The 23,575-nt window shown below is 54.9% G+C and overlaps 1 protein-coding gene across 10 annotated transcripts in view; it reads left to right on the forward strand.

Moving 5' to 3' along the window:
• SH2B2 (SH2B adaptor protein 2) overlaps positions 1-21,256 on the forward strand; it is a 38,662-nt gene extending 17,406 nt beyond the window's left edge. For 8 of the 10 annotated variants that reach the window (XM_074390318.1, XM_074390313.1, XM_074390312.1 and 5 more), the window contains exons 3-9: positions 5,159-5,260; positions 7,182-7,273; positions 13,907-13,998; positions 14,079-14,249; positions 16,301-16,509; positions 19,699-19,870; positions 20,840-21,256. In XM_074390318.1, the coding sequence (XP_074246419.1) occupies positions 5,159-5,260; positions 7,182-7,273; positions 13,907-13,998; positions 14,079-14,249; positions 16,301-16,509; positions 19,699-19,870; positions 20,840-21,174 (1,173 nt within the window). In that variant the 3' untranslated portion in view covers positions 21,175-21,256. The remainder of the gene's footprint in view (positions 1-5,158; positions 5,261-7,181; positions 7,274-13,906; positions 13,999-14,078; positions 14,250-16,300; positions 16,510-19,698; positions 19,871-20,839) is intronic. The other 2 variants (XM_074390319.1, XM_074390317.1) reach the window with 1 other exon arrangement.
• The last annotated feature ends 2,319 nt before the right edge of the window (positions 21,257-23,575 follow it).

Raw genomic sequence — 23,575 nt, forward strand, 5'->3', positions numbered from 1 at the left:
TGAAGATGGGATCTAACTGTGTTGCCCAGCTAGTCTTGAACTCCTGAGCTCAAGAGATCCTCCCCAACCTTGACCTCCCGAAGTGCTGGAATTGATTGCAAGTGTGAGCCACTGTGCCCAGCTCAGGGCACCGTTCTTGGTGTTATTCAAGAGCCTGGCTACCTGCCCTCCCTTTTCTGCAGCTCAAGGGTAGCTGGCACCTCTTAGAGCTGAGGCCTGCAGGGATGAAGGCAGGAGTGGCCGAGCACATTCACAGAGGGCTCCCCGGGAGGCCCATGTCTGACTCCACAGGGCTCTGCTCTCTCCCAGCTCAGCTGCCAGGCTCCAGCCCAGCCCCTGCACAGGGGGCTCTTTTCTGGATGCCAGCTTCTTTCTGGCTGTCACCAACATTATTGCTCATTGACGTGCACTGACCCTTCCCCTCTTAGGGACCGGCCATCAGGTCCCTGGTGGTAGTGTCACGTCTTCTCCAGGGTGGCCCCCCCTGCTTTGGAAAGTGGGAATAGACGTATCAAAGGTACCCACCCTCTGAGAGCACACAGTATGTCCAGACCTCAGCCTGCTGGGCATCTGCACGTACACGCTGTCATCCTCCAGGTACCCCATCCCAGCAAGGTGAGCACATGGTCCCCAGATTACAGAAGAGAGCACAGATGCTCAGAGAGGGAGTGTGGCCTGCCCAACGTCACACAGCTGGCAGGTGCCAGAACGAGGCTAGTGTAGCCGGGCATGGTCATGTGTGCCTGTAGGTCGAGCTACTTGGGAGGCTGAGGCAGGAGAATCGCTTTAACCCAGGAGTCAGTGAGCCAGGATTGTGCCACTGCCCTGGGTGACAGAGTGAGACCCACCACCAGGGTGGCGGGTATCATTACCCCAGGTTTTTTGTTTTTGTTTTTGTTTTTTGAGATAGGGTCTCAAAAACAAAAACAAAAAACCTGGGGTAATGATACCCGCCACCCTGGTGGTCCCAAAACTGAAGAATGTGGAAGGAGAGGTCCTTGGGCACTGGGAGGTTTGGGCAGGGGGAGGTTTTGCTGCTGTAGCAGCTGACAGCACCCCCAGGAACCATTGAGGGCCCCCCACCTACCTCCCACCTCAAGGCCCACTCTGCCCTGGGTGCTCTCTGAGTCACCCTCAGTTTCTTAGCGCTCTCTCCAACTCTCACTCTGCTGGGGGAATCTGGGCGCCTGGAGGTGAAGGGGTGGGGGCTCCCCAAGCTTCAGTGCCCATGAGCCACATGAGTCCTAAAAAAGTGACTTTCCAAGGGCACACCTACTCTCTGAAGAGCTTTGTCCCCAGGTCCCAGCACCCCTAGACTTCCCAAGAGCTTTTTCCCTGCCCAGGCCCCTGCCTTTAATTCCCTGGAAGAAATCCTAGACCCCTAAGCCTCACTCTACTCCTTGTCCGACAGGGAGACCGAGACCCAGTAACGGGTGGGGTGGGGTTTACCCAGGGTCACCCAGAGGGCAGGGACAGAGGCCCGGGGCTCCAGCACCTCAGGCCTGAGTCGCAGTCACAGCTGCCCTTCTGTAAATAGCAGCGTCTGCCACCCTCGGGGGAGGGGAGGCAGCAGCTGGTGGCCCCCCCCTTAGTCCCAGCAGAGCTGCTAACTTTGCTGCTGGCAGAGGGCAGCGTTCCTGCGGGGTCACCGGGTCCTTCCCCTCTTTGCGTCATGCAAAGGTGGGGGCATTTGTGGGTATTCAGGAATCAGTCCCATGGGTGAGTAACTCCTTCCACGGCAGGAGTTCGGTTGAGTTTTCTAAATGTGTCTGGTCCCAGGAAGCCGGCCGCCAGGGTGAGTGAGCCTGCTGGGATGGCCCTAATGACACCCCCACTGCCTCTGTACCCACTCACAGTCCGGATCTCTCACCCCCGAGAGGCCTAGCTGCACCCTTGGAGAAGTCAGGAGCTCAGGGCCTGCGGGCTCAGGGGCCATGGCCTGGCACCTTAGACTTCCGTCTCACACAGCCTTCGAGGTGTCAGCTGTGATGAGTCAGGCCTCTGGCTTCCTGCCTCCTCACCCCTGCAGGAAGAGCCCCCGAACCCAGGTCCCCTCATTGCCCTATGCCAGGCCAGCCCTGGGGACCCAAGGAGCGATGACGCCAGCCCCCTGCCATCAGGGAAGCCACTGGGAAACCTGGTATTTTCAGGAGGCTTGCAAAGCTTAGTAGGGTCGGCCAAGCTTGGCCGCTCACACCTGTCATCCGAGCACTCTGGGAGGCCAAGGCGGGTGGATCACTTGAAGTCAAGAGTTCAAGACCATCTTGGCCAACATGCCAAAACCCTGTCTGTACTAAAAATACAAAAATTAGCTGGGTGTGGTGGTGGGCACCTGTAGTCTCAGCTACTCAGGAGGCTGAGGCAGGAGAATCCCCTCCGCCTCCCTGGGAGGCAGAGATTGCAGTGAGCCGAAATTGTACCACTGCACTCTCCAGCCTGGTGACAGAGGGAGACTCCATCTCAAAAAAAAGAAAAAAAAAGAAACCCTAGTGGGGTGAACCCTGGGTGTTATAGGGCCCCAAGGAGGAAAAGCTGTGGCTGCCTAAGTGGCCGGGACCCTGGAACAGGCACTTCTGGAGGCGTCAGCTCTGTGGGCAAAGGCCTGGAGTTGTAATGCCAGTTGACCATTCAGGGATGTAGGCACAGTGAGTTGTGGCTGGAACAGCTAGGAGGAGGCTGGACCAGGATGGATGGACCTCAGATTCCAAGCTAGGGACCACAGCATCTCTGGCCAGCAGGATCCCTGCTGAAGCTTTCAGTCCAGGCCTCCATGGCAGACCTCTGTCTGCTCTGTCCCCGGCCCTGCTGGCCAGCATGACGGCCACACACCAGCATCAGCCAGGCCCCATTCATGCTCCAAGCCCAGCCCTGCACCCGTTGGACAGGGGCCAGTGCTTCCTGGAATTCCCATCTGCCTGCCCGTCAAATGTGTGGCCCTTCCTTTTCCTCCTAAGAAAGTCCCTGTCCTGTCCTGGAGACAGAGCCCTGCTGGAAATCCCAGACTCAGGCCAGCTCCCAGAGAGGAGGCATGGGGGAGGGGGGGCTCAGGTTTACTGCAGAGAGCTTTGAGGCAGAGTCGGCGGGACCAGACACAGAATGGCCATCCCACACAGCCTGCCAGCTCACCTTGGATCAACCCTGCCCGCAGCGCTGTTGGGAACAGTGGTCCCTTTTACTCACTCCAGGAAGCATCGAGTCCCGTTCTGAGTTAGGGGCTCCAGGGCCCACTCTGGAAGGTCTGGTCTGTATTAGGAGACCAGCATTTTTTCTCTTTTTTCTTTCTTTTTTTTTTTTTTTTTTTTTGAGATGGAGTTTCGCTCGTTACCCAGGCTGGAGTGCAATGGCGCGATCTCGGCTCACCGCAACCTCCGCCTCCTGGGTTCAAGCAATTCTCCTGCCTCAGCCTCCCGAGTAGCTGAGACTACGGGCGTGCACCACCATGCCCGGCTAATTTTTGTATTTTTAGTAGAGATGAGGTTTCATCATGTTGACTGGGATGGTCTCGATCTCTTGACCTCATGATCCACCCGCCTCAGCCTCCCAAAGTGCTGGGATTACAGGCTTGAACCACTGAGCCCGGCTCCCTTTTTTTTTTTTAATAAGCCACCAGGTTTTAAGACTGTCATTTTTAATTTTTTTATTTTTTATTTTATTATTATTTTTTAATAAAGACAGGGTTTCACTATGTTGTTCAGGCTGGTCTTGAACTCTCGACCTCAGGTGATTACAGGCGTGAGCCACCACACCCAGCCAATTCTTTTTATTTTTAATTTAAACAATTTTTTTTTCGAGACAGAGTCTTGCTCTGTCACCCAGGCTGGAGTACAGTGGCGTGATCTTGGCTCACTGCACCCTCCGCCTCCCGGGTTTAAGCAATTCTCCTGCCTCAGCATCCCGAGTAGCTGGGATTACAGGCACGCACCACCATGCCCAGCTAATTTTTGTATTTTTAGTAGAGACGGGGTTTCACCATGTTGGCCAGGCTGGTCTCGAACCCCTGACCTCATAATCTGCCTGCCTCGACCACCCAAAGTGCTGGGATTACAGGCATGAGCCACCGTGGCAGGCTATTTTGTTTTATTTTATTGAGACAGTGTCACTCTGTCACCCAGGCTGGATTGCAGTGGTGCAATCGCAGCTCATTGAATCCTCCACCTCCTAGGTTCAGGTGATTCTCTTGCCTCAGCCTCCCAAGTAGCTGGGACTACAGGCAAGCACCACCACGCCTGGCTAATTTTTGTATTTCTAGTAGATACGGGGTTTTACCATGTTGCCCAGGCTGGTCTCAAACTCCTGACCTCAAGTGATCTGCCTGTCTCGGCCTCTGAAGGTGCTGGGATTAAAGGTGTGAGCCACCACACCCAACCAAGACCAGCATTTTTTCAAAAGTGAACTAGAATAGAATAGAAAATATCACACCCTGTCACACACAGGAAGGGTAATTCTCGTCTGGTGAGACATTTGTTTCGGAGATATTTTTACCTATGTCTGTGTGTACTGGGTCCCAGTGTATTTCTCACAACAGGTCAAGGTGAAAACGAAAACCACAGATCTCGTGGGTGCATTGGGCAGAGGGCAGCCCAGGTGGGGTTCACTCCTCAGGGCTCCTCAGATCTGGTCCTGTCCCAGACTTGCTGGGTGACTATAGGAGGAGGTGTTCATTTTGTTTGTTTGTTTGTGTTTGAGACTGGATCTCGCACTGTCACCCAGGCAGGAATATAATGGTGCCATTATAGCTCATTGCAGCCTCAGCCTCCCCAGATCAAGTGATCCTTCCACCTCAGCCTCTCAAGTAGCTGGAACTACAGGCACGCATGCCACCACACCCGGCTAAGTTTTTTCATCTTGAGTAAAGATAAGGACTCCCTTTGTTGCCCAGGCTGGTCTTGAACTCCTAGACTCAAGCCATCCTCCAGCCTTAGCCTCCCAAAGTGCTAGGATTATAGGCAAGAGTCACCACACCTAGCCAGGAAAAGGTCCTTTGTTTCAAAGAAATGTCTTCCTCAACTTCCCTGTCTGTGACCTGGGGTTGGGCCCCCTCTGTACCAGCATGGCCGTGGCCGTCTATTTGAGGGCCGCCCTGACGCCTGGCAGCAGGGAGGGGATGGGGAGGGTGTGAGGAAGTGCTGGGACCACTCACTGTCCTTCTGGCCCCCAGGCCTCCAGGCCCAAGGTCAGCATCCCACTGTCAGCCATCATTGAGGTGCGCACCACCATGCCCCTGGAAATGCCAGAGAAGGACAACACATTTGTGCTCAAGGTGAGGTCTCACCCCTAACCCCGAAGATCCTCCGGCTGCCCCAGGCTACCTCCCCTGTAGGTGCTACAGCTCTGTAGGGGATTGAGGAGAAGAAGCCTAAGGCAGGATGGTAGTGGGAGGGAGCCCCGGTGTTGGGGTCCCCAGACCCTACGACAGATGGCTAGCACATAGCTAAGACTTGAATCTCAGCTCCCTGGGTGTTGCCCAACATCTGGGCCCCTTGCTCCCGTTTACCCCTGGGCTGGGAGAAGCTCATCAGTTTCACTTCCTGCCCTCCTTTCCCCAACTGGAGCCAGCACACACCCACCCCACTGGTGGCCAGCCGGCAACAGTTATGCAAATGTTCCCATCACAGGGTACTGCAGTGTGGGAACCGGCCTGGTCTCCCACGGAGGGCACACAGGCCCCGAGGGTGGGCGGGGAGGCACCCTGGTGGGTCTAGGGGCAGCCCATCCTTGTCTGAGGACACACAGCTCCAGGCTGCCAGGGCTGTGGTCCCTGGGCCTCCGAAAAAGATCAGAGGGTATTGGTGAAGCAGTGTCCCTGGGGAGGCCTGGTCCCACCCACTCATCCTGCATGAAGCCCCCACCCTCTTCTCCAGGCATCTGGTTGTGTTTGTGTTTTGACCCATTCCCATTTGTTTAGTCACGGACTCACTTACTCATTTATGGAGCATTTACCAACCCTGGACCCTGGAGACACAGCCCCCGCCCACCTGGTACCCTCTAAGCTGCTGATCATGCAGACAATCCTGAGGCAGAGGGGCTCACCTGCCTCAGTTTCCCCATCTGTTTAGAGAGGCATTAAAGGCAATCTCTGAGAACCCTCCCAGCTCTGTCACCCTAGGAGTCCAACAATGACCTTTTTTGGTTGGTTGTTTGGAGATGGGGTCTCACTCTGTCACCCAGGCTGGAGTGCAGTGGAGTGATCTGAGCTCACTACAACCTCCGCCTCCCGGGCTCAGGCGATCCTCCCATCTCAGCCTTTTGAGTAGCTGGGCCCAAAGACACATGCCACCATGCTTGGCTAATTTCTGTATTTTTGGTAGAGACAGGATTTCACCATGTTGCCCAGGCTAGTCTCGAACTCCTGGGCTCAGGACATCTACCCACCTCAGCCTCTCAAAATGCTGGGATTACAGGCATGAGCCACCTTGCCCGGCCCCACAACTGCATTTTGACAGAGGCACACAACCAGAAGCCGACAGCATGGGGCCTGGGTGTCCCAGAGACCTGGGTTCAGGCCCCAGCCCTGCCACTGGCTGCTGTGTGATTTTGAGCAAGCTCTTGACCTCTCTGAACCTTGGTCTTCTCGTCTATAAAATGGGGGAAATGGCTCCCCTCCCTCACAGGGCCATCAGGAGGAGTTGAGCAGAGTGCAGAGTTATGCTCTGGGCCTGGCCCCAGCAGGAGTGTCGCCCTGCCCTCCTCCCCTGCAGACTCTGCTTATCTCAAGCACGTGGACATGCTGGTACAACTCCAGGCACTAAGGCACCCCAGCCCTACAACTCAGTGTGCTTGGCCAGCCTGCCTCTCTGCGCAACTTGAACCCCATCCCTGGGGTGCCAGGCCGTGGGTTGGGGATGCTGGATCACCCATCCCTCCCCCGCCAGCATGGCCTCCTCAGAGGCTCCATCTCCAAGGCGAAGGAGCTGAGATCAGTGGGAAAGAACATATCCCCAGTGGGGAGGCCCAGGAGGGCGGTAGGCAGAGTATGAGCTGCAGGCTGTACCCCTGGGTCCCTGGCCTGGGTTCCGGGTGCTGCCCGATGGTGACCCCACTGTCCTTCCTGCTGCACACGCCCCTGAGCCCTGCTGTGGGAGGGGCGCGATGAGCCGTTTGAGCCACTCTGGCCCTATGCCCTGGGATCCGGAGCCTGTCTGCTGACCGTGTTCTGGACTCCTGGCCACTTTCCTTCCCAGGTAGAGAATGGAGCCGAGTACATCCTGGAGACCATCGATTCTCTGCAGAAGCACTCGTGGGTAGCTGACATCCAGGGCTGTGTGAACCCTGGGTGAGTGTCCAAGAGGCCTGAGGATGGGTGGATGGGCTGGGTGTGTCCTTGGTCCAGGCTTCACCAGGAGTAGCTTCCTAACAGGGCAGGAGCTCAGCTTGAGAAATGAGCAATTCAGTGCGATTCCGCTTGGTGCCAGCCAGGATCACCCCTGCTTTAAAATCCCCCTCACCTCCAATCCCCAGCAGACTCTGCGGGGCCTGCTCTGTGGGCCTAGGGCCTGGGGACCTGCAAAGGAGTTGGACCAAGCCCTTTCCAGAGGACTTTCCAACTCCTCAGAGCACTGGGAGTTGGGCAGAGATGGGAAGGAGTCCCCAAAGGGCTGGGTGCCGGGCGCAGTGACTCACATCTGCGATCCCAACACTTTGGAAGGCTGAGCTGGGAGGATTGCTTGAGCCCAGAAGTTCAAGAGGAGACTGGGCAACATATAGCCAGACCTTCTCTCTCTCTTTTTTTTTTTTTTTTGAGAAGGTTTTGCTCTGTCGCCCAGGCTGGAGTGCAGTGGCACAAACTCAGCTCACTGCAACTTCCGCCTTCCGGGTTCAAGCGATTCGCCTGCCTCAGCCTCCCAAGTAGCTGGAATTACAGACACGTGCCACCACACCCAGCTAATTTTTTTTATTTTTAGTAGAGACGGGGTTTCATCATGTTGGCCAGGCTGGTCTTGAACCCCAGACCTCAAGTGATCCGCCCACCTCCCAAAGTGCTGGGATTACAGGCGTGAGCCACTGCACCCAGCCGACCCTGTCTCTTAAAATTAAAAAAAAATAAATAAAAAGAGCTGGGGAGAGACTCCTAACCCAGCCCTGGGCTCAGGGAAGGCTTCCTGGTAGGCATGCTCACCTAACCTGAGGCTTAAATAAAGAGTAGACCTATGCCAGGCAGAGAAGGATGGGAGAGGGCAGAGAGAACAGCCCAGCAAAAAGAGTGGAAATGGAACTGGGCACAGAGGCATGTATCTGTTATCCCAGCTACTCAGGAGGCTGAGGCAGGAGGATCACTTGAGCCCAGGAGTCGGAGGCTGCAGTGATTTAGGATTGTGCCACTGTACTCCAGCCTGAGCAACAGAGCAAGAGCCTAACTCTTAAAAAATAATAATAAAAAATTTGGCCAGGGCCAGACCTGGTGACTCACGCCTGTAGTCCCAGCACTTTAATTGAAGTGGGTGGATCACCTGAGGTCAGGAGTTCGAGACCAGCCTGGCCAACATAGTGAAACCCTGTCTCTACTAAAACTACAAAAATTAGCCAGGTGTGGTGGTGGGTGTCTGTAATCCCAGCTGCTCAGGAGGCTAAGGCAGGAGAATCGCTTGAATCTGGGAGGGGGAGGTTTCAGTGAGCCAAGATGGCGCCACTGCGCTCCAGCCTGGGCGACAGAGCAAGACTCCGTCTCAAAAAATACTACTACTTTTAAAAGGTGTGGAAGTGTACAGGCACCAGGGACCATTACAGGGAACATCAAGGCCTTTGGGGTAGCCAGTGAGGAGGAGATTTTGATGAGAGCTCAGTTAATGGTTAGGTCAGGGACAATGGGAGCCATGGCGGGTAACAAGCAGAGGGCAGTTACGGTCAGCTGTGTACAGGAAAATCAGCAGAAAGGTTGGCTCCGCTGTCCAGGAGAGATGCCAGGCCAGGAGTAGGAGGGACAGGCGGCCTGACAGGCTGAGCAGTTGGCAGCAGCTCTGCCCGCTAATGGGGTGAGCCAAGCCCCGGGGGGAGGGGCCGCTGCTTTCTAATTAACAGCTTCATTTAAAGAAACACAGTTAAGGTCCCGAGCACAAAGTGGTTGTAATCGCTGCTCCCCCGCAGCCCTCTAGGCGCTTTCCCCAGCCCCTGCGAAGGTGAACCGCGCTTTGTGGAATTTTAGAGCTGGCAGGGTCCCAGATACCTTGTGTCACAGACGAGGAGAGAAACCTTCCCATCCTCTCTGAGGGTCTCGCACGGGATCCCAGGAGGAGCCTCGCCCCTCAGGGATAGTGGGCAGGGGTCATGGGGCCTCAGTGGGGCCTGTACCCACTTGGTGGTATAGGGGCCTAGAGAGAGCCTTCCCCTTGGGCTTCTGAATTTTCAGTGGAAAATCAGTTTGCAAAAGGCAGATAAATAAGAGAAAAAGTCAGACGAATTTATTTATTTGTTTGTTTATTTTATTTTATTTTATTTTATTTTATTTTGGGATGGAGTCTTGCTCTGTTGCCCAGGCCCGAGTGCAGTGGCACGGTCTCTGCTCACTGCAACCTGTGCCTCCCAAGTTCAAATGATTCTCCCATCTCAGCCTCCTGAGGGAGGGATTACAGACAACTACCACCACGCCCAACTAATTTTTTGTATTTTTAGTAGAGATGGGGTTTCACTGTGTTAACCAGGATAGTCTCCATCTCCTGACCTTTGATCCACCTGCTTTGGCCTCCCAAAGTGCTGGGATTACAGGTGTGAGCCACTGCGCCCAGCATGTTATTTTATTTTTTAGAGGTAAGGTCTTGCTCTGTCGGCCAGGCTGGAGTACAGTGGTGTGACCACAGTTCACTGCAGCCTCAACCTCCTGGGCTCGAACGATCCTCCCACCTCAGCCTCCCAGGTAACTGGGACTGTAGGCCCATGCCACGATGGCTGGCTTTTTCTTTTTCTTTTTTTTTTTTTTTTTTTTTGAGATGGAGTCTCACTCTTGTCTCCCAGGCTGGAGGGCAATGGCAACAATCTCAGCTCACTCCAACCTCCGCCTCCAAGGTTCAAGCAGTTCTTCTGCCTCAGCCTCCCAAGTAGCTGGGATTACAGGTGCCTGCCACCACGCCCAGCTAATTTTTGTATTTTTAGTAGAGATGGGGTTTCACTATGTTGGCCAGGCAGGTCTCAAACTCCTGACCTCAGGTGATCCATTCACCTCAGTCTCCCAAAGTGCTGGGATTACAGGTGTGAGCCACTGCCCCCCGCCTAATTTTTTTTTTTTTTTTTTTTGAAACAGAGTTTCGCTCTTGTTACCCAGGCTGGAGTGCAAAGGCGCGATCTCGGCTCACCGCAACCTCCACCTCCTGGGTTCAGGCAATTCTCCTGCCTCAGCCTCCTGAGTAGCTGGGATTACAGGCACGGGCCACCATGCCCAGCTAACTTTTTGTATTTTTGGTAGAGACGGGGTTTCACCATGTTGACCAGGTTGGTCTCGATCTCTCGACCTTGTGATCCACCCGCTTCGGCCTCCCAAAGTGCTGGGATTACAGGCTTGAGCCACCGCGCCCGGCCCCCCCCCCCGCCTAATTTTTATTTTTATTTTTATTTTTTAGAGATGAGATCTTGTGGCCGGGCGTGGTGGCTCACACCTGTAATCCAAGCACTTTGGAGGCCAAGGCAGACGAATCACCTGAAGTTGGGAGTTCAAGACCAGCCTGACCAACATGGTGAAACCCTGTCTTAAAAAAACAAAAGAGAAATGGGATCTTGCTATGTTGCCCAGGCTGGTCTTGAATTCCTGGGTTCAAGAGACCCGCCTGCCTCAGCCTCTCACAGCACTGGGATTACAGGCATGGGCCAGTGTGCTTAGCTACACAAAGCAGATTAATAGGAGAAAGAGCATATAAATGTATTTAACGTGTATACACGAGAGCCTTCAGAATGAAGACTCAAAGATACAAGGGAGGGCAAGGTGGGGTGGTTCTCACCTGTAATCCCAGCACTTTGGGAGGCTGAGACAGGCAGATTACATGAGGTCAGGAGTTCGAGGCCAGCCTGGCCAACATGGTGTAAAACCTCATCTCTACTAAACATACAAAAATTAGTGGGGTGTGGTGGTGGGCCCCTGTGATCCCAGCTACTCAGGAGGCTGAGACAGGAGAATCACTTGAAACCGGGAGGCAGAGGTTGCAGTGAGCCAAGTTCGCACCACTGCACTCCACTGGACAACAGAGCAAGACTCCAGCTCAAAAAAAAAGATACTGGGGAAACCATCCATTGTTATGCTTAGGTTCAGAAAGTATAGCCGGGCGCGGTGGCTCAAGCCTGTAATCCCAGCACTTTGGGAGGCCGAGGCGGGTGGATCACGAGGTCAAGAGATTGAGACCATCCTGGTCAACATGGTGAAACCCCGTCTTACTAAAAATACAAAAAAAATTAGCTGGGCATGGTGGCGCGTGCCTGTCATCCCAGCTACTCAGGAGGCTGAGGCAGGAGAATTGCCTGAACCCAGGAGGCGGAGGTTGCGGTGAGCCGAGATCGCGCCATTGCACTCCAGCCTGGGTAACAAGAGCGAAACTCCGTCTCAAAAAAAAAAAAAGAAAGTATAGACAGCTGTGTAGAAAGAGGATTGGACACAAAGGTCAGGATCTAACGGGAATAGGCTGAGCAGGGGACCCAGCCAGCCCTGTCTGTCTAGATTCTTCTTGGCCTCTCTGAGAAGCATTTCTTCCCTCTGGGTGGGGGACAGAACCCTTACTTGAACAGGGCTCTGATGACCTACATTCAGACCCGTAAGTTGGGTAATTCTTTCTTGCTTGCTTTCCTTTCCTTCTTTTTATTTATTTATTTATTTATTTATTTTCTGCTCTGTTGCTCAAGCTGGAGGGCAGTGGCATAATCACAGCTCACTGCAGCCTCCAACTCCTGGGCTCCATTGATCCTCCTGCCTCACCACCAGGCCCAGCTAATTTTTATTATTAAACAGGGATCTCTCAGCCAGGCCTAGTGCCTCACACCTGTGATCCCTGCACTCTGGGAGGCCAAGGAAGGCAGATCAACTGAGGTCAGGAGTTCGAGACCAGCCTGGCCAACATGGTGAAACCCCAACTCTACTAAACACACACACACACACACACACACACACAAAATTAGCTGAGTGTGTTGACGCATGCTTGTGATCCCAGCTACTCCGGAGGCTGAGGCAGGAAAATCACTTGAACCCAGGAGTCGGAGGTTGCAGTGAGCTGAAATCACGTCACTGCCCTGGGGCCTGGGCAACAGAGCAATACTCCATCCTATAAAAATAAAAAAAAAAATTTAAAAAAAAAGATAGGGGTCTAAGTATGTTACCCAAGCTGATCGCAAGCTCCTGGCCTCAAGTGATCCTCCCACCTCGGCTCCTAGGGTGCTGGGATTTCAAACATGAGCCACCATGCCTGGCTGGATAATTTCTTTATGACAAGTTTTTACCTAGAATATTTTTAGGTTGGCCGGGTGCAGTGACTCACGCCTATAATCCCAGCACTTTGGAGGACAAGGCGGGTAGATCATGAAGTCAGGAGTTTGAGACCAGCCTGGCCAGTACAGTGAAACCCCATCTCTACTAGAAACAAAAAAAATTAGCCAGGCTGTGGTGGTGGGTACCTGTCTGTAATCCCAGCTACTCTGGAGGCTGAGGCAGGAGAATTGCTTGAACCGAGGACGTGGAGGTTGCAGTGAGCCAAGATCATGCCACTGCACTCCAGCCCAGGTGACAGAGTAAGACTCCGTCTCAAAAAAAAAAAAAAAAAATAGATTTTTAGGTTTTAGGGCTACATTTTGGAAAAGGGGGTTCTGGTTTCTGTGACCTGCCTTGGGAAAGAAGGGCTTTCATTTCTCTGGTGTAGCTGAGGAGGACAGGACTGAGAGACAGTAGGCAGGAGAGGGTCGGAGAAAAACTTTTTTTATTTTATTTATTTATTTATTTTTATTTTTTTAAAGATGGGGTTTCACCGGGCGCAGTGGCTCAAGCCTGTAATCCCAGCACTTTGGGAGGCCGAGGCGGGTGGATCACGAGGTCAAGAGATCAAGACCATCCTGGTCAACATGGTGAAACCCCGTCTCTACTAAAAATACAAAAAATTAGGTGGGCATGGTGGCGCGTGCCGGTAATCCCAGCTACTCAGGAGGCTGAGGCAAGAGAATTGCCTGAACCCAGGAGGCGGAGGTTGCGGTGAGCCGAGATCGCGCCATTGCACTCCAGCCTGGGTAACAAGAGCGAAACTCCGTCTCAAAAAATAAATAAATAAATAAAAGATGGGGTTTCACCATATTGGTCAGGCTGGTTTTGAACTCCTGACCTCAGGTGATCTGCCCCCCTCAGCCTCCCAAAGTGCTGGGATTACAAGCATGAGCCACCGCGCCCGGCAAAAAACTATTTTTTTTGAGACAGAGTCTGGCTCTGTCGCCCAGGCTGGAGTGCAATGGCACGATCTTGGCTTACCACAACCTCCACCTCCTAGGTTCAAATGATTCTCCTGCCTCAGCCTCCAGAGTAGCTGGGATTACAGGCACATGCCACCACACCCAGCTAATTTTTGTATTTTTAGTAGAGATGGGGTTTCACCATGTTAGTCAGGCTGGTCTCAAACTGGTGACCTCGTGATCCACCCACTCAGCCCCCCAAAGTGCTGAGATTACAGGAGTGAGCCACCGCACCCTGCCAAACTTTTTTGTTTCTGAGGCGACTGCTGAGGACTTTATTTTGGGGTATTGTTTTCTGAGCCCCAAGAGTGGCCTGGTCAATCACATGGTGGCCACAGAGCCAGCAGAGAGTGGGACAGAGGGACGTGGAGGCAGAGGGAAGTGACCAGAGGCAGGAGAGCTGGATGCTGGCCGTGGTACTGTCAGCCACTGCCTGGCCACAGAAGCAGCCCATGGTCCAGGTCCGAGTCCCACAGCAGGACGTGGCTTCCATTTCTTGTCTTCACAGGGACAGTGAGGAAGACACCGAGCTCTCCTGTTCCCGGGGAGGCTGTCTGGCCAGCCGCGTGGCCTCCTGCAGCTGTGAGCTCCTGACGGACGGTAGGTAGGCAGACAGGTTGGAGGAGGTGCACATTCAGGGTGGACGGATAAAGATACGTGCTTACCTGCCACTTCTACAGCAGCCGACCCGCCCCGGCCCCCAGAGACGACAGCCGTGGGCGCCGTGGTGACAGCCCCCCACAGCCGAGGTCGAGATGCCATCAGAGAGTCCCTGATCCATGTCCCGCTAGAGACCTTCTTGCAGACCCTGGAATACCCAGGCGGCAGCGGCAGTGACAGCAATAACACAGGTGCCAGTGGGGACAGCCTGATCTTCCCACCCCACCTCTCCTGGACCACCCCCCCAGCCATGGCCACCCGTGGGCTCCCTCCAAAACATTGCTGAGCCTCAGAAGCGGTGACATCTCATTCCCCTGGGTCCTTCACACAGCTCTGAAGTACTTCTGGCTTTTGTAGACCAGTCTAAAAACCTGGCCCCTCCCACTGGACCAAGTTTTGATAGGAAATGTTCACAGGAGCTGAGTGCAGTGGCTCACGCCCGTAACCCCAACAAGGCAGATGAACCACCTGAGGTCAGGAGTTTGAGACCAGCCTGGCCCCCGTCTCTACTAGAAATACAAAAATTAGCTGGGCGTGGTGGTGCACACCTGTAATCCTAGCTACTCGGGAGGTTGAGGCAGGAGAATCACTTGAACCCAGGGGGGTAGAGGTTGCAGTGAGCTGAGATCGTGCCACTGCACTCCAGCCTGGGTGACAGAGTGAGACTCTGTCTCAAAAAAAAAAAAAGAAAAGAAAAGAAAGAAAAGAAAATGCTCACAGGAGCTGGGTACAGTGGCTCACACCTGTAATCCTGCCCAGCGCTTTGGGAGACTGAGGATCACTTGAAGCCAGGAGTTTGAGACTAGTCTGGGCAGCATAACAAGACCCTCTCTGTACAAAACATTTGAGACAGTCTCATTTTGCTGCCTACGCTGCAGTGCAGTGGTGGATCATGGCTCTTCAACTCTCACCCTCCGATTCAAGCGATTTTCACATCTCAGTCTCCCAAGTAGCTGAGATTACAGGCACCCACCACCATACCCGGCTCATTTTTGTATTTTTAGTAGAGACAGGGTTTCGCCATGTTGGCCAGGCTGGTTTTGAACTCCTGACCTCAAGTGATCCGCCCACCTCGGCCTCCCAAAGTGCTGGAATTACAGGCATGAGCCACCACGCCTGGCCACAAAAAATTTTTTTAATTATCTGGGCACGTTGGCATATACCTACAGTCCCAGCTACTTGGGAGGCCGAAGTGGGAGGATCACTTGAGCCCAGGAGGTTGAGGCTGCAATAGTGAGCTGTGATCACACCATTCACTCCAGCCTGGGCAACAGAGAGAGACCGTGTCTCAAAAACAGGAAGGGAGGGAGGGAGGGAAAGATGCTCACAGAAAAGGGTACAGAGGGTTGGAATTGAGGGTTGGGAACAGGAGACTGGATTTGTTCCCAGGTTTGTTGATGACGTACAGAACAACTCCAAGATAGTCTTTCACAGCTCTGTGCCTCGGTTTATCTCATATACTTCACCATTGGGTTGGGTCAGCTCCCTGCCTGATTCTAAAATTATTCTGACTGGGCACAATGGCTCACACCTGTAATCTTAGCTCTTCAAGAAGGCAAGGCAGGAGGATTGCTTGAGCCCAGGACTTCCAGACTAGTCTGGGCAACAAAGCAAGGCCCCGTCTCTACAAAAACTAAACAAATATTGGCCGGGCATCAGGGTTACCCAGGAAGCTGAGGTGGGAGGATTGCTTCAGCCCAGGAGGTCAAGGCCGTAGTGAGTCGTGAGTGTGCCGCTGCACTTCAGCCTGGGTGACAGAGCAAGACCCTACCTCAAAAAATAAGTTAAATAAATAAATAAAATTTTTCGGCTGGGCGCAGTGGCTCACGCCTATAATCCCAGCACTTTGGGAGGCCAAGACAGGCAGATTGCTTGAGCTCAGGAGTTCGAGACCAGCCTGGGCAACATGGTGAAACCCCACGTCTACTAAAAAGACAAAAATTAGCCTCCTCTAGTGGTACATGACTGTAATCCCAGATACTTGGGAGGCTGAGGCAGGAGAATCACTTGAAGCCACAAGATGGAGGCCGCAGTGAGCCGAGATCATGCCCCTGCACTCCGGCCTGGATGACAGAGCGAGACTCCATCTCAGAAACTAAAAATAAAAAATAAAAACCAACAAAAGTGTTTAAAATTATTCCAGTTCCATTTTGCACGTAAAAAACCAACAAGATGCCGCCTCTCTTCTCACATTGATTTCTTTGTCCCCCGCCATGTTCCTCACACTGTCATCCCACCTCAGGGGAGGAGGGTGCAGAGACAGATGCCGAAGCCGAGCCCGAGCTGGAGCTGTGCGACTACCCCTGGTTCCACGGAACACTGTCCCGGGTCAGGGCCGCTCAGCTGGTTCTGGCCGGGGGGCCCCGGAACCACGGCCTCTTCGTGATCCGTCAAAGTGAGACTCGGCCTGGGGAGTACGTGCTGACCTTCAACTTCCAGGGCAAGGCCAAGGCAAGTGTGCGTGGGGGGGCCACAGGGGTGCAGTAGCCAGCCCTGGGGGAGCGGGGCCGTGGTGACCCCGGTCCTGTGGCGTGACTTCCATGCTCCGTGAGCCACCTACCCATCACTGTGGAACTGCAGTCGGCCCTAATTCACCCACATGGCCAAACCCTACAGACCCAGCAGGGGAGGAGGAGACTGGGCTGGGTGGGAGAGCTGTGCAGGGCCTGGGGGCGGGGGGTCAGCGTTGGAGGGCACACCCTGACCTCAGATCTGCAGGGGAGGGAGAATTGTGGAGGGGAAGACAGGCGGGGAGGGCGATCCCGACAGCACGCAGCTGGATCGGAGGTATGAAGGTCCACCCAGGCGGCGGGCTTTCAGGGAAGAGGATTGCAGGCCACATTGACCTAAAATGCTCTGTTTTTGTTTTTTTTTGAGACAGAGTCTCACTCTCTCCCCCAGGCTGGAGTGCAAGGGTTCAGTTTCAACATGTTGCAGCCTCTGCCTCCTGGGTTCAAATGATTCTCCTGCCTCAGCCTCCAAAGTAGCTGGGATTACAGCCATGCACCACCACACCTGGCTAATTTTTGTATTTTTCTGGTTTTTCTTTGTTTTTTTTTGAGTGGGAGTTCCGCTCTTGTTACCCAGGCTGGAGTGCAATGGCGCGATCTCAGTTCACCGCAACCTCCGCCTCCTGGGTTCAGGCAATTCTCCTGCCTCAGCCTCCTGAGTAGCTGGGACTACAGGCACACGCCACCACGCCCAGCTAATGTTTTTTGTATTTTTAGTAGAGACGAGCTTTTGCCATGTTGACCAGGATGGTCTCGATCTCTTGACCTCGTGATCTGCCCGCCTCGGCCTCCCAAAGTGCTGGGATTACAGGCTTGAGCCACTGCGCCCGGCCTAATTTTTGTATTTTTAGTAGAGATGGGGTTTCACCGTGTTGGCCAGGCTGGTCTTGAACTCCTGGCTTGGGTGATCCACCCACCTCAGCCTCCCAAAGTGCTGGGATTACAGGTGTGAGCCACTGCACCCGGCCTATTGACCTAAAATTCCAAGGAAAATTTGACAGCAAAGCCAAACGATTATGGGAGGGTACAGTGTGGACAGAGAAGGCAGGAACCTCAGTGCCCGCCCTCTGCATCCCAGGTTTCCGTTAAGGAAACGCTCAGCCTGGGCTCCTGCCAGGACGGATTTCCTGGTGGCCCCTACTAGAGGCAAGAGAACTCCAGGACTCCTGCTCCAAACCTGCAGCTGGGGGACAGTGTCTCCCTGCAGGGACCCCAGCTGCCCTAAGCCCTGGTGGCCCAGTGCGGGCCCTCTAGTGTCCTCTCCCCTCCCCGGGCTGGCCCCACCGTGTAGGAGGTAGCACCTCCCCCAGGGAAGCAGCCACGCTTACCAGTTCCTCCGACAACCAGGCCCTTAAGGCCATTGCCGGTGATGTGCAGTTTATTTCTCGGCCAGTGCTGCTCCCGGCAGCCGCCAGAGAGCCTGGAGCTGACTCATGCCCAAGCAAGAGGCTCGGATGGGACAACAGAGGGTGGGCGGGGAGCTCCTCTCCTTCCTGGAACAAGACCCGGCCTTGAACCTGCCTCTCACCTGTCTGCCTGGCTGCTCTTCTCCCAGAGTGGAGATGACAGCCCCTGGCCTGATAATTGGATGGTGGGATAAAGCAGGAACCCCAGCCTCCCACTTACATACCTCCTGGGAGGGAAGATCACTACCTTCCGAGAGGCAACTCTTTCCACCTTCACGGAGGAAACGTCTAGAAGGTCTGGCAGAAGATCGGGGTGCACCCGCCTTGCTTCTCCTCACCCCCGGGGCCCAGCGGTGTCCTGCTCAGACTCTGCCCAGCTGTGAGGCTGCGGTGGGACCCCTCCATGCTGTTCCTCTCAGGCTGAGTCCCTGCATTGTCCTGGCAACTTAATTCTACTAAGTGGCAGAGCTCACTGCGGGACCACCACCCTGCTCCAAGGGTGGGATTTTTTGTTTGTTTTTTAAAGAAACAGGGAGAGTCTCACCATGTTGGCCAGGCTGGTCTTGAACTCCTGACCTCCATTGATCTACTCACCTCAGCCTCCCAAAGTGCTGGAATTACAGGCATGAACCACCATGCCTGGCCAATTGCATTTTTTTTCTTTTCTTTTTTTTTTTTTTTTGAGACAGTCTTGCTCTGTCACCAAGCCAGAGTGCAGTGGCGCGATCTCGGCTCACTGCAGCCTCTACCTTCCAGCTTCAAGCCATTCTCCTGCCTCAGCCTCTTGAGTTGCTGGGATTACAGGCGCGAGCCACCACGCCCAGCCAATTTTTGTATCTTTAGTAGAGACGGGTTTCACTGTGTTGGCCAGGACGGTCTTGATCTCTTGACCTTGTGATCCGCCTGCCTTGGCTTCCCAAAGTGCTGTGATTACAGGCGTGAGTCACCGCGCCGGGCCAATTGTCTTTTATGTAGGCGGCCAGACCAGCTCCCTGTCCTGGGCTTGGGGCCCTGTGTGTACCCTCAAACTGCTCCTCTTGCTCCCCTCTTGGCACACCCACCCCAGAGACAGCGACTTTTTTCTGCAGTGGGATACATGTTGAGCGAACTAGGGCGTAAGTCAGAGACCCGCAGCTCACCACTAGAGACCACAGGCCAATGGCTTCCTACCCTGAGGCACGTGCCTCATGCCAGCCCCGGAGACCCAGAGAGAAGCCAGCCTGTTGCAGGTGTTCCAGCAGCGTGCCCTCCCTGCCGGCCGTGGGGAGTTCTCCACGTCCCCGGGTTTTGGCTCTGCAGAGACAGAGGGCCAACCTCTAGCCTCCTGGGCTGGGGGAACCACTCAAACAGGAGTTCTCTTGCCCACTCTGTGCTCTGAGACCATGGGCAAGTCACCTCTGCTCCCTGGGACTTGGTTTCCCCATCTCAAACATGGGGGCAGTAATCCCTATCTTCTGCGTTGAGGAGGGGATTAGAGATTAGAGGTGTGTGGGGCATGGGTTGGGGTGCTCCCAGCGTGGGGACAATGCCTGATGCCTTCTGTCCCACCTGGCTCCATTGCCCCCATTCCCCACCCCCAGAGGGGCTGATGTGAGAGGGGCCCCAGCTCTGACACAGCCCCACACAGCCCCTGTGAGCCTGGGTCCTTCCATCAACCCCCAAAGGTGCTTACCCAGCTGCCCAGCCCCAGCCCCGCCTCTGACCACACCCACCTGTACCCACAGCACCTGCGCCTGTCCCTGAACGGCCACGGCCAGTGTCACGTACAGCACCTGTGGTTCCAGTCTGTGCTTGACATGCTCCGCCACTTCCACACGCACCCCATCCCACTGGAGTCAGGGGGCTCGGCCGACATCACCCTACGCAGCTATGTGCGGGCCCAGGGCCCCCTGCCAGGTGAGATGCCACCACCTGGTTTGTTTGATTACTCAAGAAGCTGGCCCCTGGGGTGGGCTGAGCCACAGGCCTCCAGTCCCATAGCCTCGGCCTTGCCACTCCCACCCTAGCCCGGCCACAGCCATTGCAAGCAGTCGGGCCATCAGGAATGGAGGCAGAAGTGGGAGCCCAGAGGCGGCCGTGTCCCTAATGAGTCCTGGAAAGGGGAAGGGGGCGCCCGAGAGCAGTGCAGGTGGGCGTATGGGGGAGGAGACGGGTGTGGGGTCTGGGGATGGAAGGAGCTGGGGGTATGGATTCCCAAGCCCTGCACCAGGAAGGCTTAGTGCAAAGCTGCTGGGACCAACTAAGGGCATGGGTGCATGTGCATGTGTGTGCGTGCACGCGCTTGTGGGTGTGCATGGGCGTGTGTGTGCTTGTGTACGAACATGTACATTATGTGTACATGTGCGTGCGTGTGCACGCATGTGTGTGCAGTGTGTATGCACACGCTTTGGATGTGTTTGCATGTGCGTATACAAACACGTGTGTATGCGTGCATGGGTGCACAGGTCCTTGTGTGTGCATGTGTGCGAGTGTGTGCCTTAGTGTGCATGCGTATGCACATGCGTATTTGCACTTGCACACGCATGGTTAGGTATGTGTATGTGCGCCTGCGTATACGTGCACGCGTGTATGTGTGCATGGCATGCATGTGCTTGGGTGTACATGTGTGCGAGCATGTGTCTTATGTGTACACGTGTGTTCACATGCGTGTGCGTTCATTTATGCACGTGCAGACGCATGGTTAGGTATGTGTGTGCGCGCTCCTGTGTACGCATCGGGGCGGGTGTGCGTGCATGTGTGTCCGAGGACGTGGCCTGCAACCCGGAAACCTGAACGTGGGCGCTGGCCCCCTGCGCCATCACAGCTTCCCTCCTGGGTGTGGCCAGCCCGAGCCCCCACTCACGCCCTGCTGCCACCTCGTTTCAGAGCCGGGCCCCACGCCCCCCGCGGCGCCCGCACCCCCGGCCTGCTGGAGCGAGCCGGCCGGCCAGCACTACTTCTCCAGCCTCGCCGCGGCCGCCTGCCCGCCCGCTTCGCCCTCCGACGCCGCCGGCGCCTCCTCCTCGTCCACCTCGTCGTCCTCGGCCGCATCAGGGCCCGCCCCTCCGCGCCCCGTCGAGGGCCCGCTCAGCGCGCGGAGCCGCAGCGACAGCGCGGAACGCCTGCTGGAGGCCGTGGCCGCCGCCGCCGCCGCCGAGGAGCCCCCAGAGGCCACGCCTGGCCGCACGCGCGCCGTGGAGAACCAATACTCCTTCTACTAGCCCGCGGCGCCGCCCGGGTGGGACACGCCAAGCTCTTCAGTGAAGACACGATGTTATTAAAAAGCCTGTTTTAGGGACTGCACCCGGCTCTCCTGTTGTCCTTTCTCCCACGGGGAAGGCAGCCGAGTCGGGGACTGCGGAGCGGACACTCAGAGACCGCCGTCCATCAGGGACCCCTGTCCAGCCCAGTGTGGCCTGACACCTGTCAGGTCCCTTGCAGCTCTGTCTCTGGTGGGACAGCTGAGGGACTCCCCATGGGGCATCGGGCAGCACCCGGAAGAGGGTGCAACAGCAGGGGTTAAGTCTTAGGATCGGGAGGGGCCTTTAGTGGAGCTGTGAGGGAGAGGGACGGGTGGCGACAATGAGGGGTGCTGGAGAGAGAAGAGGGGCACTCAGGGAACAGTGGGGGATGGGGAGCACGCCCAGGTTATGCGGAGACCTTGGATGCCAGGAGGAGGAGTCAGGGCCCCAACTAGGAGGGAAAAGCGTCTTTGGACAGTTGTGTGAAGTCTGGCGGTGGGGACAGGGTGGTGGGGCAGGATGTCTCCATCTTAGCCCTTAGGGGATTGGACAGTGGAAGAGGCTGGATCTCCCAGCCTGGTCCTAGACTTAGAAGAAGTTTAAAGAGCCCTCCCATCCACCGCGCTCCACTCCATTCACACCCCACCCCACCCTGTCCCATTCATACCCCTTACCTACCCACAAGGAGAGTTCCAGCTGTGGCTCCCATGACCCTAGGCCCCTGAGACACTGCCTGCTGGCAGACCCAGCACCCTAGTCCCCAGGCAGTGTTCAAGAAAGATCTTGTTCCTGCCGAGCCAAACCTCTGCCTTCTCCCCAGCACCCCAGACCTGGGGTCACAGACCCACTGTCCCCTTGCCCAGGACTGGCCTTACAGAGCTTGGGCCAGTGAAACATCTCTCTCTCTCTTTTTTCTTCTTTCTTTTCTTTTTCTTCCTTTCTTCCCTCCCTTCCTTCCTTTTTCTTTCTTTCCTTCTTTCTCTTTCTCTTTCTTTTCTTTCTCTCTTCTTTCTTTCCTCTTCTTTTTCTTTCTTTTGTGAGACAGGTGCTCACAAAAGCTCGACTTACCAAGCTCCAACTATCCTTCCCTCTCAGCCTCCCGAGTATCTGGGACTACAGGCGTGCACCACCACACCCAGCTCATTTTTTTTGTTTTGTTTTTTTTTTTGTAGAGACAGGGTTTCTCCATGTTGGCCAGGCGGGTCGTTGTCCAACTCCTGAGCAATCCTGGATAGGAGGTGATCCACCCACCTCAACCTCCCAAAGGGCTGGGATTATAGGCATGAGCCACTGTACCCAGCCAGTGATGCATTATTTCAGATCCCTCGGCATCTAAAGCTCTCAGGGCTGTAACTAAGACACCCACAGACTCTTCCCTGTAATAGGGGCATGAGCACCCTTGGGCGGCTCCCAGGGCTTTCAGCCTCCGAGGCCCCATGCACAAAATCACCAGGAAGTGACAGAGCAGGGCCCCCTGCTGCCACCATGGTGAGGGAAGAAGACCAATTCAGTGCTCAGGAAAACACCCTGCCACCTCTGCTTCCAGCACCTCCATTCAGTTGTAACTGGAGCCCTTCTGCCCCTGTGCCCTGGTGATTTGGGGTCTATGCCAGGCCAAGTGCAAGCCCCCATTCTACTTTAACAACAACAGAGGGGGCTCTGGGCTGAGGCTTGGGCTGGGCAGGGGAACAGGGGCAGACTCAAGACTTGGACCCATGGGACAAGCTCAGTGGCTCATGCCTGTAACCCCAGCACTGTGGGGGGCCGAGGCCGGCAAATCATCTGAGGTCAGGAGTTCAAGACCAGCCTGGCCAGCATGACGGAACCCCTCTTCTGCTAAAAATAATTTTAAAATTTTCCAGGCGTGGTGGCAGGCGCCTGTAATCCCAGCCGCTTGGGAGGCTGAGGCAGGAGAATTGCTTGAACCCGGGAGGTGGAGGTTGCAGTGAGCCGAGATCATGCCACTGCACTCCATCAACAGAGCGAGACTTGTCTCATAAATAAATAAATGGAATTGGCATACAAAATAAAATAAAAATCAGTTCTTTCTGGTAGGCGCTTCAGTCACATTTTTCTTTTTCTTTTTTTTTAGGGGAGATGGTGTCACCCTCTTTCCATGGTCTTTCTACTGAAAATCAACATCAATCAAGCTTTTGCCTTCCTACTCTAAGGAAGGCTTTTCTGTCTTCCTGAGCTCACCTTAACCCCTGTTGGGGACTTCTAACTTAGAAAAGTTCAGCGCTTTGGGGTAGAATAAATAAATTTCCTGGGACATTGAGGGGCTCTTACGTGCCTCGTATTAAGGGGCAGCAAAGTGGCTGGGTATGGTGGCTCATGCCTGTAATCTCAGCACTTTGAGAGGCTGAGGCAGGCGGATCAC

The sequence above is a fragment of the Saimiri boliviensis genome, chromosome 20 (genome assembly GCF_048565385.1).
Source record: "Saimiri boliviensis isolate mSaiBol1 chromosome 20, mSaiBol1.pri, whole genome shotgun sequence".
Taxonomy (NCBI): Eukaryota; Metazoa; Chordata; class Mammalia; order Primates; family Cebidae; genus Saimiri; species Saimiri boliviensis.